Source organism: Microcaecilia unicolor, chromosome 4 (assembly GCF_901765095.1).
Source record: "Microcaecilia unicolor chromosome 4, aMicUni1.1, whole genome shotgun sequence".
Taxonomy (NCBI): Eukaryota; Metazoa; Chordata; class Amphibia; order Gymnophiona; family Siphonopidae; genus Microcaecilia; species Microcaecilia unicolor.
In genome coordinates this window covers 82,452,713-82,470,656 of record NC_044034.1, presented here as the reverse complement: position 1 = coordinate 82,470,656, position 17,944 = coordinate 82,452,713, and the positions used below count along the sequence as shown (strand labels likewise).

General features: G+C 41.0%; 1 protein-coding gene across 2 annotated transcripts in view; it reads left to right on the top strand.

Moving 5' to 3' along the window:
* Positions 1-14,854, top strand: part of DCLK1 (doublecortin like kinase 1) — a 625,924-nt gene extending 611,070 nt beyond the window's left edge. The window contains exon 13 of one of the 2 annotated variants that reach the window (XM_030200383.1): positions 14,268-14,854. In XM_030200383.1, the coding sequence (XP_030056243.1) occupies positions 14,268-14,432 (165 nt within the window). In that variant the 3' untranslated portion in view covers positions 14,433-14,854. The remainder of the gene's footprint in view (positions 1-14,267) is intronic. The other variant, XM_030200382.1, reaches the window with a different exon arrangement.
* Positions 14,855-17,944: the final 3,090 nt, after the last annotated feature.

The window sequence follows — 17,944 nt, the reverse complement described above, 5'->3', positions numbered from 1 at the left end:
TTTATGGCTAGCACTGCATTAAACAAGCAAAGTAAAACCATCACAGTTTATATTAAAAAAAAAAGTCACTCTTAAATCCATTAATTACCAGGATTTTAGAAAACCAAGCCAAACTATAGCTTGCTGTAAATCTTCCACTATAAATACACTAGATAGGGAAAATAGCTTTATCTTTTATTCAGAAGAGGCATATTGTTAATTTAATACAGCAGAGAAGCATTTTCGTTTAGAAGTTCTGTAGTATCACACCCAAAGAGCCTCTAAACCAGGGGTTCTCAACCCAGTCCTCAGGACACACCCAACCAGTCAAGTTTTCAGGATATCCATAATGAATATTCATGAGATAGATTTGCACACAGTGGAGGCAGTGCATGCAAATTTAGCTCATGCATATTCATTGTGAATATGTTGAAAACCAGACCAGTTTGGTATGACCTGAGGACTGGGTTGAGAACCCCTGCTGTAAACCAAAGGTGAGATACTGATACTAGGAGGCATGTCTGTAAATGGCGTCTTTGTTGGTGTCTTGAAACTATACAGTGAGGTGCTCTTCTACAACGGCATCTGGGCATCCAGATTCTGTTATAAAATACTAGAGTAACCTTATCATTCAGGTTATCAAAGTTATAACAGGCATAGAAATGATGTAACTACTACAGCCTACATGTAACTGGGAGCCCTGCTCATGCTCCACCCACTTACGTGCTAAAGCACTTGACACACACACCCTTATAAAGTAGTGCTTTGGGGCAATTTTCTGAGCATTTACATGTGCAAAGCGGTGCCTAGTAATAAAATTATCCTCAATTGAGGCTAATTTTATGTGACTTCAACAATAGAGCAGTGTTTTACATGCTGAAGTAGGCATTATACAGTTTCTAGAGGGTATATGCACATAAAAGTAGGCATTCCGAGGGGTGGAGAACAGGCAGAGCAGGAAAAGGATCAGCCCTTGTATGTGTATTTTATAAATTACTAGTAAAAAAGGCCCGTTTCTGACACAAATGAAACGGGCGCTAGCAAGGTTTTCCTCGGCTCACCTGCAGCCACCCATGTCCAGCGACCCTCCTCTCCCCCTGCAACCATCCATGTCCAGCGAACCTCCTCTCTCCCCTGCCCTCCCTCCTGCCACCCATGTCCAGTGACCCCCTGCCCCCCCCTGCAGCCACTCATGTCCAGCGACCCTCCTCTCTCCCTTGCCCCCCCTCCAGCCACCCATGTCCAGTGACCCTCCTCTCTCCCCTGCCCCCCCTCCAGCCACCCATGTCCAGCAACCCTCCTCTGGACATGGATCAGCTGTGAGGCATGTTTTTTTTTCCCCCGGGTTCTGAAGTTGACATCATAATGGCTATGGTGATGTCAGCCTAATCTACAGAGCCTAGCAGACCAACTCAGAAAGAGCCACGGTCCAAGGCAGCAAGTCAGAACGTTGGAGGTGAGAATTATTATATAGGATGTGCCTGTGTATCAATTCGTACAGACATATAACACACACAGTTAGTTCTGCCGTAGAGTTGTTGTTGTGATTGTGTGCAGGAACCCTCAGTATGATGTTATAATGGCACATATGTTGCCTTTGTAAAATAGGTGCAACATATGTGCCTTGATGGCCTAAGTGTCCTTTAATCAAATTTTTGTCATTGGGAGGAATTTTCAAAAGTCTGAGGGCAGATGCAAAGTCTGTAGATATTGTTACTTTGCCCAGCTAGCCTTTTCCTCAATCTAGTCACTGCAATATGTGGAGACAATTGCTAGCATAGTGTAGGAGAAGGTTTTAATGCTTTAGCCGTGCATGTGGAAGCACTTATTAATTAAAATATTTATTATTTTTTAAAAAACTGTTCAACTTAGTAATTTTTGTCCTTCATCATTCCAGTACACTGCAAGCTTGCTTGACACAAGGGCTATATAATGAAGACAAAACAATATAATCACATCTGACAACCTTCACTTGCCTACTACCAGATGTAATTACATTTGATTATCTATGGCATCGCTCTTGTGACAGCATACTCTATCCTGTCCCCATCACATACATCCTCTAGTGGCTTCTCGCTCCATGTTCTGGTTCCTGTCCATGGTTCCTATCACCTCAATGCTCTTGTCTTCCTGTGCTTTTGGTCATAGCTTCTCTCTATTTTTGGTTCCTAGTTCTTTCTTTGTAGCTCCTGCCAATGGTTCCTCTCTTCTCACAGCTGCTCACTCTTTCTTTGATCCCAGCTACTGTTCCTCTTTCCTTGTGGTGGCTATCCATGGTTGTTCCTGGGTTTCTTTTCACAGCCACTGGCCATGATTCTTCTTTCTTTGCAGCTCCTCCTTCTCACAACTCCTAGTTGTGGCTTCTGTTGCCTTGGAACTCCCAGTGATGGCTCCTTCCTCATTAGATTTTTCTTATATGGTTATCTTATTTATTTATTTATTTATTTATTCACTTATTATTATCATACTTGATCGCCTGTCTAATACAGAACTAGAAAGCAGAAAAAGAGAGGAGCAATGACCAAGAATTGCAGGAATATTACAATAAAAATAAGGTTACATAAAACATATAAAAATACATCAAAGGTAATCATAAAACAGAGTAACTACTAATCTTTCAAACAAAATCATAGTCACTAAGTAAGCAATCTAAGAAATCAATGACAAAGTCCCAGAAAGTTCTGGATATCATTCAGCTCTTAGGTATGGGTCCTCTCTCCTTTTGGCAATTTGGCCACAGTTTCACTAGTTTCATAACTTTGAATAGCAGTTCGTTATTGTGGCTTTTTCCTCCCTTCAGTGGTTTAGCATAGTAATTCCTCAGAATGACCTGCACGGTAACACCCTTGACTAAAACATCCCAGCTTGTCCTCTGATTTCTGACACAGCTGTCACTTATCACTTCCAGTTCAAGTCAGTCTGTAAGACACTTATCTATATGTATCCGGTATTGATATTTTGGTGTTCTGCTGGCAGTAGTAAATTGTTCAGGCCTCACTTTTATGATGAATCAAGGCAGACCTAGATAGTGTCAGTTCTGCCTTGATTCACTACTACTAGTACTAATCATTTCTATAGCGCTACTAGATGTACACAGCACTGTACACATATATGGAGGTACTTTGTCCCTAGAGGGTTCACAATCTAAGGGATCCTTTTACCAAGTTGTGGGAAAAGGGCCCTGCGCTACCATCAGGGGCCATTTTCCCCCGTGCCAGGGCCCTTTTTACTGCAGTGGGTAAAAATGCCCCCAGCACACGCATAGCCATGCAATGAGAGAACTCTTATCATGTGGCCATGTGGCAGGGAGTCCTTACTGCCACCCATTGAGGTAGCGATAAGGGCTCCCTCACTAACCCGGTGGTAACTGGGCAGCGTGTGGTGATGCCGGATTACCGCTGGGTTATCGCCATGCACACCATTTCTGGGGGTTTTCTTTTTCCCACGGAAATGGTGTATGTTTGTGGTGGGACTCCCACCAGCAGCCACATCAGGCCGGCAGTAGTCCTGGAAGAGCGAGCGGTTAAGGCTGCTTTGGACTTACCGCCGCTCTGTATAAGGGCCCCTAAGTTTTTTGTAGCTTGGCAATGGAGGGTTAAGTAACTTGCCCAAGGTCACAAGGAGATGCAGTGGGAACGGAACCCAGGTTGCCAGGATTAAAGCCCATTGCACTAACCATTAGGCTACTCCTCCCGTTATCCTCTAATCATTCTGCTCAGAAAGAAACCTTTCACTTGCCAGTATACTAAACCTTTTAAATGAGATTTTTTTTTCCAGCACTCAGATATTTCTGTGTGCTAATCCCTTTTGTGGCATGCATACGTATTGCAAAGCAAGAACTCTGGACCCACTCTGCACCAGCATATCTTTAAATATATTCCACTGAACTGTTACTTGTTGTTCTTCAATTTTCCCTTGTGGGTCTTGTTAAAAGGAGAGTTGTATATCCTACACTAACAGCTACTATTTCATTTTGCTGCCAGTGAACTCCTCCATTCCAGGCGGCTAGAAATTCTCAGACTCACCTCATGCTCTGAGCTGAGAAAAATAACACCAAATGTGATAATGAAAATCTTGGGATTTGCAGCCCTCTGAAGTGTAAGCAGACTTCACATTCTTTTATGTATTATTTATGGAACAGTAACCTACAGAAAAAATGTACTGAAAATCAGCCACCGTTCTCAAACCATTGCATGTCATTGCTAAAGCATGGTATATTTAATGATCCCTCAACTGAATACCATATAAAAGAATATCGAGATGAAAAGCATACATTTACTGAATGCCAAGATTATGCAATTAAAGAGGCTTTCTTTGTAACACATGCTGCTGATTTTGTAGAAATTTAACTGTGTGATGGAAAATGCCTCAAAACCAAGCAGGTGGAAGTACTGCAACTGAAAAATCACACATCATTTGTGAATTACGTTATACTTCTGGAGGGATACAATTATCAGCAATTCAAGTCTTGTTGAGTATTCCAGGTACCATGAACTGTAGCTAAGCTTGCCAATGAATAATATTTTAGGATTGCAATTCTTAAAGCTCCAAATATGAAAATTTAAAATTGATATTATAGACAAACATAAATAAGGTATTTAAAGCATATAGGATTACAACATCTTGAATAGTTCAGTGGTCCTGAATTGAGGGGGTGTTTCATACTATGTACTTTGACATTTCATAGAGGGAAGAAACAAGGGTCTTTGTGTTGAAAAGAATGTACAGAAGAAATGTGCAAGATCAAGCATTGTGATGTCAAATGGCAAGAGATGTGCTGTCCTTTCATTTCATTTAATGAGTGTTAAATGTTTAACATGCAATAAATCATTTTAGTGTGCATTTCATTTTAACAAGCTCAAAAATGATTTCATTTGCATTAAAAAAAAACTTACACTAAAATGAAACAGCACAAAAGAAAACAAAGAAATAATGGCATAAAAAAAGCCAGAACAAAAGAAACTAAGCTTTTATGGGTGCACACCCCCTTTAGACAGCACCATGTGACCATGGCCAGAAATCCTTAGGAATCCTCTGGCCAGTCTGCTTTTCAGGATATCCACAACAGGTTTGCAAGAGACAATCTACATGTACTGCCTCCACTATACACAAATGTGTCTCTTGCACATTCATTGCGATTATCCACTGCTATAGTGCACAAGCAAGATCTTAAGACATCTTAAGTGATATCTGATGCCATCACAATATTCTCTGACTTTTCCTGAAAATCCTTTTGTGACAATTGAGCTTGTTTTGAAAGGCTTAGTATATATATATATATATATATATATATATATATATATATATATATATATATATTTGTTTATTTATTTATTTTAAATCCTACTTCATTTTATTGAGTAACACAATCCAGAGCTCATATTAATGATTCGAGTGCTTTGACTAAGGCAGAAGACAATTAACCTTTGACCTTATGACATGCTATATACAAAGGGTATATGTTGAAATCCCTTAATTCACACCCTATTGTGTGTTATTGCCTGTGTAATATTTCAAGCCAGATTGATAGACCAATAATTTCTCTCTGTGCTGCCAAATGGGACACTTGGGTCTAATAGCCCTCTCTAGCTTTGCTTTTCCAGCTGAGTGTGACCGGCTCTCAGGAGTGCTGCTGAGGTAGCATTCATGGTCACAGTTAAAGACTAGACAAAAGCCCAGCAAGTGCTGTTTGTGTGTCTTTTAGTGTTCACAGTTTTCGTTTTGTGCAAGATTTTGCCTCATGCCAAACGCATGCTTTGGCTATAATTTGTGCTATTTCAGAATTACACAACCCTATTATATGTGACTCTTTTCTGGATTCTTTTGTAATGGTGGTTCTATTGCATAGTGATCCAAATTGTGTGTGTGTTTATTTTTCTGTTTGATCAGGCCTTAACTTTGGCTTAAATACAAGATTCATTATATCTGCTTCATAGTCTGGAAGGGGTAGGAGGGAGAAATTAGTTGTGCACAATGCTTAAGGTAATCTTACATAACTAGCAGAAATGAAGCACTTGAGGCTTCACTGGATGGACTTTCAAGGATAGAAGTCCCACTTAGTTGGATGGTGCTCCAAACTAACATTCCTACCCTTTTGAAAGCTAGGAGATGTGAAGTAGCAAAATCATGGTTTATGGTTTGCTAGGTTTTTCCTATACTGCACCTTTTGCAAAAACATCAAAATGGTTTACAATTCAAAAGTATCAGGAAATAGTAAATAGAACTCCATTGTGAAAAGAACAGAGGGGACAGATTCAGGTAGTACAATAAAGAATGCAGGCAAAAGGGAAACAAATTATACCGTAGGGCGGGTGAACCAAAGGATACAAGGGACAACACAAGATATTTCATAGAGGCAGGTGACAGCATAAAGATACAGGTTAGGGATGATATATATAGTATTCTGTAGAGGTAGGTGTCAAATCTGCATGAACCAGACTACCCGCACAGCATAAAGTTTGTGAGAAAGAGCTCCTGAGGGAGGGGAGCTAAGTAGGAAAGGGCATTTTGTTGAGCAGAGTCAAGCCATGCTTGAGAAAGTGATGGAAGTATAAGAAGGAACTCAGAGGAGGCCCATAGGTGGCTGGTTGGTCTGTAAAGAACTATTGCTGATGCAAGGTACAGGAGAAGTCCTGTGAAAATAGCTCTATGGATTAGCATAATGATTTTGAATTGAAAACATTATTTCACAAGGACCTAATGAAGTTGGAAGAGGTATGAAGAGGTTCGCTTGGCTTCCTTTAGGTGGAATAGGATATGTATTAGAGTGTATGGAACAGGTTGTAAGCGTTTGATTGAATACTGTGGGAGGCCAGCTAGAATAGGATTATAGTAATTGAGTCTGGAGGTGACAAGTACATGAAAAGTCTGTAGAGGGAGAGCTAGAAACTTTCCATAGTTGAGTAGTACACTCTTTTCCTTGATTTTGGAACTTTGTTACTGTAAGATATCTTGATGCAGGTCAAAGATGTAATTGTACACGGTGTTCGTTATAAAAAGAGACCCCCCCCCCCCCCAATATTTTTCCAAATAACTCAAAAATATCATACTGCACAGAAACTTCTGCCTGAAATTCAAGACATTTCTGGGTACTTTATTTTTAAACAGGATGGAGCTCCAGTGCATTGAGCTCACAAAATAGTTGAACTCTTAATTAATGAAACCACAGAATTCATTGAGCCAACAGCTTAGTGGCATCGAAAACTTTGTGAATGTGTCAAGGTTGAAGGAGGACACTTTGAACACTTAGATCCACTTTTATGAAGTCACGGTTCCTGCACGGCAATGCCAGTGGAGCCCATTCATTACCGCACTTCTAGCGTGGCTAGATAAAAGAGGCCCTTAGTTATGAATTAACTAAGAAAAAAACACAATTATACTAATGTATTCTCAAAGATCATACTAAATACACTTGCAAAGTATTTTGAAACTATATAAGGGGTCCTGTTTTTCCCGGACATCGTATACAAGCCTGTGTCCTCCACACCCACCTCCCCCTCCCAATATATAGAGCCAAATCATAACATAGTCTAGCATAGTAGTTCCCAAACTCTGGGTCGGGACCCCCAAATAGGGTCACATCATCAATAGATGGGGGTCACAGGAAAAAGGCTGCTCCCTGTGGACCTCAATTATGACCTATGCCCTGTAGTGGCTGTCAACATGGGGCATATGAGTCAGTGAACATTCACAGACCCTGCCCTCTCCTCCTATGTGAGTTTTTTGTTGTTAGACTGGAAACTCATAAAGAGTACTGGCATGTGTGAGCACACAATGACACACAGGACAGCTGCTACTGTTGCCACCGTTGGTGCTGCTGCCTTCATGCTTTGGATAAGTGGGCAGAGGAGGAAATAGATGAGAAAGTGGGGATTTGCACTTTTGCTTTCATCATCATCTGGGGTCACATAAATTTTTAAATGCTAAGATGTTGTCATAATGGATAAACATTTGGAGTGCACTGCTTGAGAGATTGTGCCTCTCCTTCACCCAGTTCATTTTGTCCCACTGGCCCCCCTGTGGGAAAATCTCAGCCAAAGCCGCTTAGGGACAGATAGGATTTTGAGAAGGGTGGGAGCTGGCTGGGAGCAGGCTTTTAAAGCCTGAGTAACACAAGCGGCAAACTCATCATGTTGCCATATTTACAGCACTCTAGGGATCTGAGGCTTACTGTTTTAATGTGCTCATCAGCTGTTCCTGCTTCCATTGTTCTGTGGAGACTCTTGGTCTTACCCATAGTGCTGAGAAGACGCCTTCAGTGTTGTTGTTTTTTTTTGCCTTCCAGGTTCATCCTGTGATGTGGAACCTGCACATCGTTAAAAAATAATAATAATAATTTTACAGGGTTTTACACATGTGCCAGTGAATACACATATAGATGCTGACAGCATAACACATATATGTATTTGCCAGCACAGTATATATGTAAGTGCCAGATTTCGCAAGGTTGCACACATTAGAGGAGCCAATTAAGCAGCCAGTGAAATAACTCTTTTTTAAGGAGGTGGTAGTCACTATTAAGGTAAACACGGTGACCCCCCTCAGTGACTTACACTTGTCTTAGAGCAGCTCTAATTACCAGTGGCAAATTCTTAAAAAAAAAAAAAATATATATATATATATATTGCTTTTTTTAAAATGCAAATGTTGGCCTCACCCATGTCCCTCACCTGAGAACACCCCCCTAACAATTGTGCACTAAGCCACTTTAGTGCATAATCAGAGAACAGCAGTCGGGCACACTACTGCCATTTACACACATATGTGCACACTTAATCACATGAAAGGAAGTCTTCCATAAATTTAAGCACAGGCAAATCTGATATAGAATGATGAGGAATAGTTACTTTGGACTGCCCAAACCACACCCAAAACATGTTCCCTTAAAATCTGTGCAGCTCACAGCATCTACAAGTGTAAATAATTACATTGCAAAATCAGTAATTATTCAGTAGATACTGCACAGCCTTTCTACAATGACCTCTATAGTGTGGTTGGACACTTTACCGTAATGATACTGGAGACACTCTGAGTTGATATCTTGATTAATTTGTAAAGCAATGTATTTACAAAACTAAATCATATTAACAAACTGTTATACTTTATAACAGTTGCTATTAAGTTCTGAAAGATAACCACTCTACTGGACAGTATTTGTGGATATGCTGGCTTTTTGTGGACTATGAGGGTCTTGAATATCAATCCAAATGGATGCAAAAACATTTTCTATATCGGGGGATATCCCATGGCAAGGGCCTGCAACAGGGCTAAACTACCAGTTTATTCCAAATATTTTATAAAGAGCCTTTTACTGAACTGCGTTAAAAAGTGAGTGCAGGTTTTACCACATGGTAAACAATAATGGAGACCCTTGTTAATGCGTACCACTTATATTAAAACCAACCAGCACAGTAAAGACCCTGCACTAATTGCTTAATGGGGCAGGGGCATGTCAGGTGTGGAGGAGAGAGTGGCTGGTGGTGGCACCTGGTGCATAGACCAGTACTGCGCACTAGCTGTCATGCCACTTTGATGTGGTGTTAAGTGAAGCCATGCTACTGGCATTCTGGTAGCATAGCTGGCCAAGGGAGAACTACTGCTGCTACTGTACCCCTTCCCCAAAATTCCAATTCCCCTGACACATGTCCTCCTTCGGATCCCCTTCCCCATCCACAATCCTATCCCCCGAAAACAAACCCCACCCTCCCTAAAGCCCGACTCTCCCCAGGACTTACACAGGGGTCACACTGGCTCCATGGTGGGAGTGGTCTCCCTCTGCTCCCAACTGAGACAGCACTGGAATCCAAAATGATACATATGTCTCCTAGCAGTGGTACTATAAGACTATCGCTAAATGGCTTAGGTGCCATTTTGGATCCCAACTCAGTCCCAGATGTGAGTAGAGGGACCACTCTCACCATGGAACCACTGGACCACCAATGTGATCCTTAGGTAAATCCCAGGAAGGAGATTAAAAGGCTTGGAAGAGAGTCAGGCTTTGGAGTGGGACTTGTTTCCAGGCAGATAAGATTTGTGCACAGGAGGGAGATCAGAAGGGGGACATGTCGGAGGGGATTGGAAACAGAACATGTGTCAAGGAGGGGGATAGGAAGGCAGGGATGTGTGGGGGGGGGGAGGGAGGTGCTGCCATTGCTTTTCTCTATTTTGTGTTTAGAATGGGCCTGCACCCTGTCCCATGTAGTATTAGATAGTGTGGGAGCACTAATGCTATCTAGCACTGCATTTAACAGGGTGCTCATACAGTAAGTGTGTGCCCAGAGAAGTGTAGGGCAGATGCTGGGCACATCCTTGCATTTATTGCATATTTGCAACTAATGCATGGTAAGTGAAAAAAACTTACTGCAGTATAGTAAAAGGGGCCCATAGATTCTTATATGTCTTTATAAGATAGGCTGGAAATAGGTTCCTTCTTATCCTCTTAACCTTGGCAACCACCCCTGGATTCTATATAGCATGCTTAGAGCGCAGAAATTGGTGCAGATTCTATAACAATGTGCTTAACTTAAGCTTAATAAGCTAATGAGGGCTGATAACAGTACTTAGCAAGCAATAATGAGCACTAATTGGCACTGATTAGAATTTATGTGCACAAGTCACTAAGCATATTCTGTAACAAAGTGTGCCAAACTTCTATCGTGCCTAGGCAAAAAGGGACATTGTTATGGGCAGGGAAATGGGCATTTCGTGGGCATTCTGAAATTTACGCGTGTAGCTATAGAATATGGCCCAATGCACCTAAATCTACACACAGGGATTTCCACCACATTTTCATTGGTGTAAATAGATGCACCTAGTTTTAGGCGCTGAACTATCAACTAAGCATAGTCTATAATCGGTGTCTAAATCTAGGTGCCGATTATAGAATACACTTAGTCGGCACTGATTTCAGCAACAATTTTTTAGGCGCCATATATAGAATCTCTCCCTTAGGGGGTCATTTTATAACTTTTGGCTGTATAACGATTTATAAGGCCAAAAGTCCATGCCAGGATATGTATTATGGAAGATAAATAAATAAAACTCTTATATCGTCAGGCACTGGTGCTCACCACACAAGTGGTTCTGAAAATAGCTAGTGTTGTGTTCTGGGACAGAAAGACTGAGGTTTGCAAATCAAGAGGTGCATTCAAAGCCAGAATTGTAATGCACAATACCTTACCTTAGAGGACCCTCCTACAGAAGCTGTGTATTGACTCCCGTGGATTAATGGATGAAATGGTGCAACAGTGGGCCAACAGGTTCTTCATAAGCATACTACTTGTCTTTGTAATCAGCTATTATGCTTTGGAATAAATTGTTTTCAGGGATGTTTGATCCATTTTTAAGTTTGAGTTTTATAATCCGTGGTAGATGCACTTTTAGATTGATAGGAGTGGAGGTTGGAATAGCCAAGAGGTTAAACCACCAGGCTGTGAAAAAGAGCAGGGTTTAAATTCCACTGCTGCTCCTTGTGATCTTTGCAAGTCACTTCATCCTCTGTTGTCTCAGGTATAAAATGAGATTATAAGCCTTCTGGGGGCAGGGAATTACCTACTGTACCTGAATGTAAGTGACCTTGAACTATTACTGGAAATCTTTGAGTTAAATACTAAAAAAATAATTAAATAAATAAAACAATGTATGTCATTCCTAGGGCCCTTCAATATAAATTTAATCCCATGTTTTATGGAAGGTATTGCGCTATTTTCTCTTATTTTCACTCACATTTTGAAGTAATGCCGCCATTCACTACCCTGCCGCCAGCTCGGCCCCTTCTCTCTACTGCGGCCCACATCACCTCTGAGGAAACAGAAAGTACATCAGTGAGGCGGGCCATAAGAGAAGGGGTCAGCAGCAGGGCACTGTATGGGAACCACTGCTACCCTGACTTTTGAAAAGCAAGAAAAGAAGGTAAATTCATGGAAGGAAGGGCGGGGGGGGGGGGGGGGGCATGTCAGAGCACGGCGGCCATGAGGGTGGATGCCACTCCAAAAGAGTGCCGCCTGAGGCCCCCGCCTTAGATGGCCTAATGGTAGGGCTGCCACTATTGCAGGTCATACCTTAACATTCAGATTCACGTGCGGTATCTGTTCCCAGTTAATGTGGAAGCACTTAGGGTCCAGATTCAGGAAATGGTGCTCAAACTTAGACACCCGGGAATCTGCGCAAAGCGTTATTCTTTAAAGGGCACTCCGGGCTGAGTGTCCTTTGTAGAACAGCACTTAGCTTGGATTTCCATGCCCAGCTTTAGGTGCGAAGACTTGTATTTGCTGAAACCTGGTGTAAATCCTGGCACCCAAGTTGCGAGCGTAACCCCGGTATTCTATCACACTGAGCCAAACATTTTGGAATGCCCCTGACCTGCCTGTGCTCCTCCCATGGCCATGCCTTCTTTTGGGTTGCACTATTATAGAATACTGCGTATGCAGATCCACGCATAAGTCCAAATTAGTTAATGTCAATAATTGATTTTTAACATTAAATAATTAGTTTGCATGCGGATCTTAGACCTGCTCCCAAATTTGGGTGACCTTTACAGAATCTGGGGGTTAGCACCTCTAATTTAGGAGGTGGTAAGTGGTCCCATTTTAAATCTACACCAACCCTCTGTCCATGCCGTTCCCCCAACATTTAAAAAAAATACTTAATGCCCGGTGTACTGCATGCTAATTGCAAAAATTCCATAAAACTCTGTAATGCAGCTCTGTTAGTAGGGTAAACTGGTCTCAAGTTTTTAACCCAGGGACCTTTTTACTAAGCTGTACTAAAAAGGGTCATGTGCTAGTGGCAGGGGCCGTTTTTGCCACGCACTAAGAGGCCCTGTTTACTGCAGTGGGTAAAAAGGCCAAAAAAAACCCATGACTATATGGTAAGATTGCTCTTACTGTGTGGCCATTTGGGGGGAGCACTTACCACCACATCAGGCTCCAGTGCTAACCCGGTGGTAACCGGGTAGCACGCAGCGCTGCCTGATTACCGCCAGGTAACCTCCTGCAGATATATTTTTTGAATATTTCTGCTACTGCTGGAAATACCATGTGCTGGGGGTGAAGCTACCACTGGCGCCTGCATTGGGTCGGTGGTAGTTCCTGATTGCCGAGCGGTACCGACACTTAGGGGTCCTTTTACTAAGGTGGGCTGAAAAATAGCCAGCGGTAGTGTAGACGCGTGTTTTGGGCGTGCACAGAATTATTTTTCAGCACACCTACCAAAAATGCCTTTTTAAAATTTTTGTCGAAAATGGACGTGAATTAAAATGAAAATTGCCGTGTGTCCATTTTGGGTCTGAGACCTTACCGCAAGCCATTGACCTAGCGGTAAGGCTCACGCAGTAACCAGGCGGTAACGGTCTATGTGCATCAAATGCCACTTGACACACATAACTTCCGCACATCAGAAAATAAAAAATATTTTTTTGGACGCGCGTAGTGGACGCATGCTAAAATTTTAATTACCGCAAGGGCCATGTGGTAACCGGTCAGTAACTCCAATTTGGCATACATTGAGTGCACATAAGCACCTATGCAGCTTAGTAAAAGGGACTCTTAGTAAAAGGTGTCTCCCACCCACTTTAATAAAACCATAGTACTGAGTTTTTCACATGCACCCTTCAGGGCAGCCTCTGGCCCCCTTTCTAGCCTAAGACGAAAGGTAGAGTGACTTTTCATATGCCTTTCCTAAAACTAAATCTTGATATTTATCCACAAAAAAATGTGAACCATTTTCATGCTAATTTACTCATATTTTTGTTGCCGTGAACACTGATAAATAAAATAAAAACCTAAAATGACGAGCTTTGAAGTTTTCAAATTGATAAGTTTTAGCAAAAGGAGAATGCAAAAAAATGCATTATCTAATTTTTCCTAGTTGCTTTCATCTATATCAGACAGTCTGACCTAAGTGAATGTTACTGAATATAGAGTTAACATAACTGGGCCAAATTAAATGACCTGGCATTTAGAGCTTGCCAGTTGGGATCAGGCTGGATTTGTAAGGGACCATAAGGTTAATCTGCATCCAGCTTGAAATCTGAATCTGTGCCTGTAGGCAATTAATAGCACCCAGAGCTCAAGCATGTGGTCTCCATATACCCAGAGCTCAGTGCTATTTTTTACATTTTAAAAAGGCATTTCTTTGCATATTTACCAATATTGCCTATGTACTGTCATGCCTTATTGGACCTGAAAATTAGTTATTCTCAGAATTTCTTAGAAGCATAATACTGAAATTTGTGCCCATGTATTTCACACAACCAAATTTGTTTCTTTCCCATTTTATGCCCCTGCCAGACCACCGCTCTTGATAAGGAGAGGCAGGTTTTCCGACGAAGACGCAACCAGGATGTGAGGAGCAGGTATGAGGCGCATCAAACGACACCTGAACTCAACTCAGAATCAGAGGACTATTCACCAAGCTCATCTGAGACTGTTCGCTCACCTAACTCACCCTTTTAGGAAAAACACTTTCAGTCTACATCTTCGCTTAACCCTTTGAGACGCTGAAAACCCTTTTCTTGAAAATCCTGCTTGAAACTGTGGTATCTGGTCTATCCAGCAGAAATGCTCTTTGATCTTGAATGGCAGAACAAAAGCTGTGCTTACGGTATCTTTCTGATAATTTTATGATATTAATGGCAATGAAACTTGTTCTTTGTCCAAAAGGTAACTTGCTGCTAATATGATCCTCAAAGGGTTAAGACTATTTTGCCTTTTTTTTTTTTTAAGATGGAGGCAATGAATGTTTTACTCAGCAAGCTAGGGTCTGCAGTACATAATTTTAGCATGTTAACCCTCTGAGTGCTCAATACGATTTGCAGTGACAGCTCAGCTTAGTTGGAAGTTGCAATGGAGATATTCTGGAAAAGGGTTATTTGGTGAACTGTGCATTATCAAACAGGGCCGTGCCTAGGGTCTCTGGTGCCCCCCTGCAGACTATCAGTTGGCGCCCCCACCCCCTCCGTCTAGCAAAGCAGGAACAGAAGGGAGCAGGCAAGTAAGCTGGACCTCAGGAAAAAAATAGCACTGTATGTATCCCTCATTGATAAGGCTCTGACTCTAAAGTTTAGCAATTTCATTAAAGCAAAATGTATTTTCATAACACTTCAAAGATTTCCAACTCAAAATAGGAATGCTAATTCAAAATGTGAGCAAAGTCCTCTTAGTTTCCAAAGATTCTTTTTCTAATCTCCTTTGCACCAAAGGATATAATTCAGATCAAACATTTGTCTCTGATCAACTATCTCAGATCAAATATTTATTTCAGATTAAATATTAAGGTTTCCTTGCTTACAGTCACTTAAATCTACCTAGCCTTTATATAGCTTATAGGATTTAAACACTCTTAAACTGAAATTCACCCTTTTCTATTCTTCATAAACTTCAAGTAATCCTGAAATATTCAGATCCTTTTTCACTAGAGAAATCTCAAACTTCAATCTCCACCAACCTCTTTTCATTCATATTTTCTCATTTACCACATAATCTGGCAGTCTTTTATAATTTCAGTCAACACACACAGGAACTCACAGCTGCATGTCTCTCTTGGCCAAACCGACAGTCAGTTGCTGTCTCACTCTGTTCCCTTCCGGGCAGATTTCTAACAAAAGCTGATCATCCAATCAGAGAGCTCTATTTGAATGCAGATTAACATACAGACACTGTAATGGGAATTTTTAGTGAAAAACACTAGATAAACCCTTCGTTTTTGGACCAAACTTCACACTTTTGATCAGAGCCATGCCCTAACATTAAGGCTGTAAACACTTCCATCATTTTTTATTCATAAATATGCAAATGAGAACCTCCCAAAAACGGACTAATTTGCATACGATTTAAACAAATCTGAGCACATGACAACCAAGTACAGAGTCCCAGCACCTGAATTCTGCAATTAGATTTAATACAAATACTTTTAAAACTTATTTTTAGCACTTTTAAAATTTCAGGTTGTCTTTAATTTGAATGCGGTTCAAGCTCTGAAGCTCACCCTGAGTGAGGAATTAGCCACAAACCACAGCATATATAGCAATTTGGTTGCATTCTTTAAAATAACTTGAAGAGCCTGCCTGCCTCAGTGAATAATGCTGTTGCTTTCACGTCCGGTTTTAGGGCAGGGGCGATCGCAACTTCAGCTAAAAGATTTTGCAAGTGAGTGGAAGGCAGGGACCGCAGGGCAGCAGCGCCCCTCGAAGGCAGGCGCCCCCCTGCATTGCTTACCTGGCTTACCGCATTGGCACGGCCCTGTTATCAAACATGCTTGTTCTGTAGTCTCTTTTGTACCTGCCCTTGAAGAATGTTACAACTGCTGGGAAAGTTTCTCTTCAATTAAAGAGATAGCTGTAGCACATTTCTCGATTGACCAGCAGATAGCTGAACAGGGTACATTGGCAAGTTAAGAATCAGTCTTAATCAGAAAAAGACAGAGTGCCAACAGAACGAGCACTAAAATGGTTAGCAGCAACTCATATAGTAGCCCCAGGACAATCAGATGTAGGCACACCGAGGATTTATTGTAGTATTATATGATGGATACAAAGTTGATTTAATGAAGGCTAACATTTCTTACAGTTAAGGAGCAACGTTACAAACTTTTTTTTTCACAGGTAAAACCTGTTTTATCCACGTAACCCCAGGGATTACGCACGTACAAAAAATAGGTGCCTACTTCTACACAATCTAAATGTAGGCATGTTTGGGGGAGGAGTCTGGGTGAAGCACTGACAGAATTGTGAGCAGGTGTAAATGTGTGTGGGTGTATTTATCTATGCTTGATTATATAAAGACACGGGCACTAATTTTGCCTTTACAGAGTAGCCCAAAAATAGGTGCCTATTTGGTTTTCCTAACTAGGTGACCTGTTATAAAATTACCATCCACATGTTAAAACAGACTTTTTGCATCATCTATTTGACTGAGAAAATACCAGATGCCATTTTTTCTCCAGTCTAATTCCATTTATCCCATCTGAAGTGATCATATCAAAAGCTTTTCAAACTATTCATTGTTGAACATCAGTTAACATGTCAGTTTTTTTGCTTTCTCCAGAATATTTGTATTTTGGATTGTGTCTAAATATTGGTGCTAAATAATATAAATGAATGCAAGGTATTGTATTTACATATACATGAAACACCGACTCTCTGAATCTCACAGGAAGGATATTGCGGGTGTCCTTGGTTGTTTTATGTTAATGTGCTATTGTTCAGCATACTTGAACACTGCAATAAAAAGCAATTATGTGAGAAGGGAAGGACATCCCCTGGGATCCAATATATATTTATCCACTTTGAATATTATGTGTTGAATAAAGCAACATTAGAATGTCATTTGTAAAGTGCAATATTATTCCATAATCTCATCCTACATTGTAGGTGATTTACCTGTAATATTTCTGTGTCTGCGTAGAAAATTGGAACATTCTAGTTGCACTCAGAGGGTTAACAGAAAAGCACAAGGCATGCTGATTATATTGGTGTACCCAATCTGCTTCGCTTTTTAGACGGTGTTTGCTCATTTTTCTTTAGTTTTATTTTATATTTCTTGAAAAAATTCCTGGAATATTTCAAGTTTGAAATAACTTAAGTGAAAATGTTCAAGAGACTTCTATAACCAAATTAAATCTTTTTTTTTTATTTGGGGGGGGGGGGGGGGTTAACATATGACAGAAATAATGCAGTTCATTAATGCAGTCTCAAGTCAGTAGTAACAAATTTTATCATGTCCACAAGTGATACCAGATAATCTTTTACTTTGACATGAAGCTTACAGTGGTGACATAGGTGAATGAGACTGTCTTTTCTTCTTGCTAAACCAGCAAAGTTCTCCGGGAAGTTCCAGGGCTCTGCATTTTGGTAGTGTGTTAGTGGAGGAGAAGGAATCGCATCCGTTGCATTGTGTGAATCATCTCTGACAATGATGACCGTTCATGTTAATGGACAAAATTGTTGACATTGTAGCAGAAATGGTGT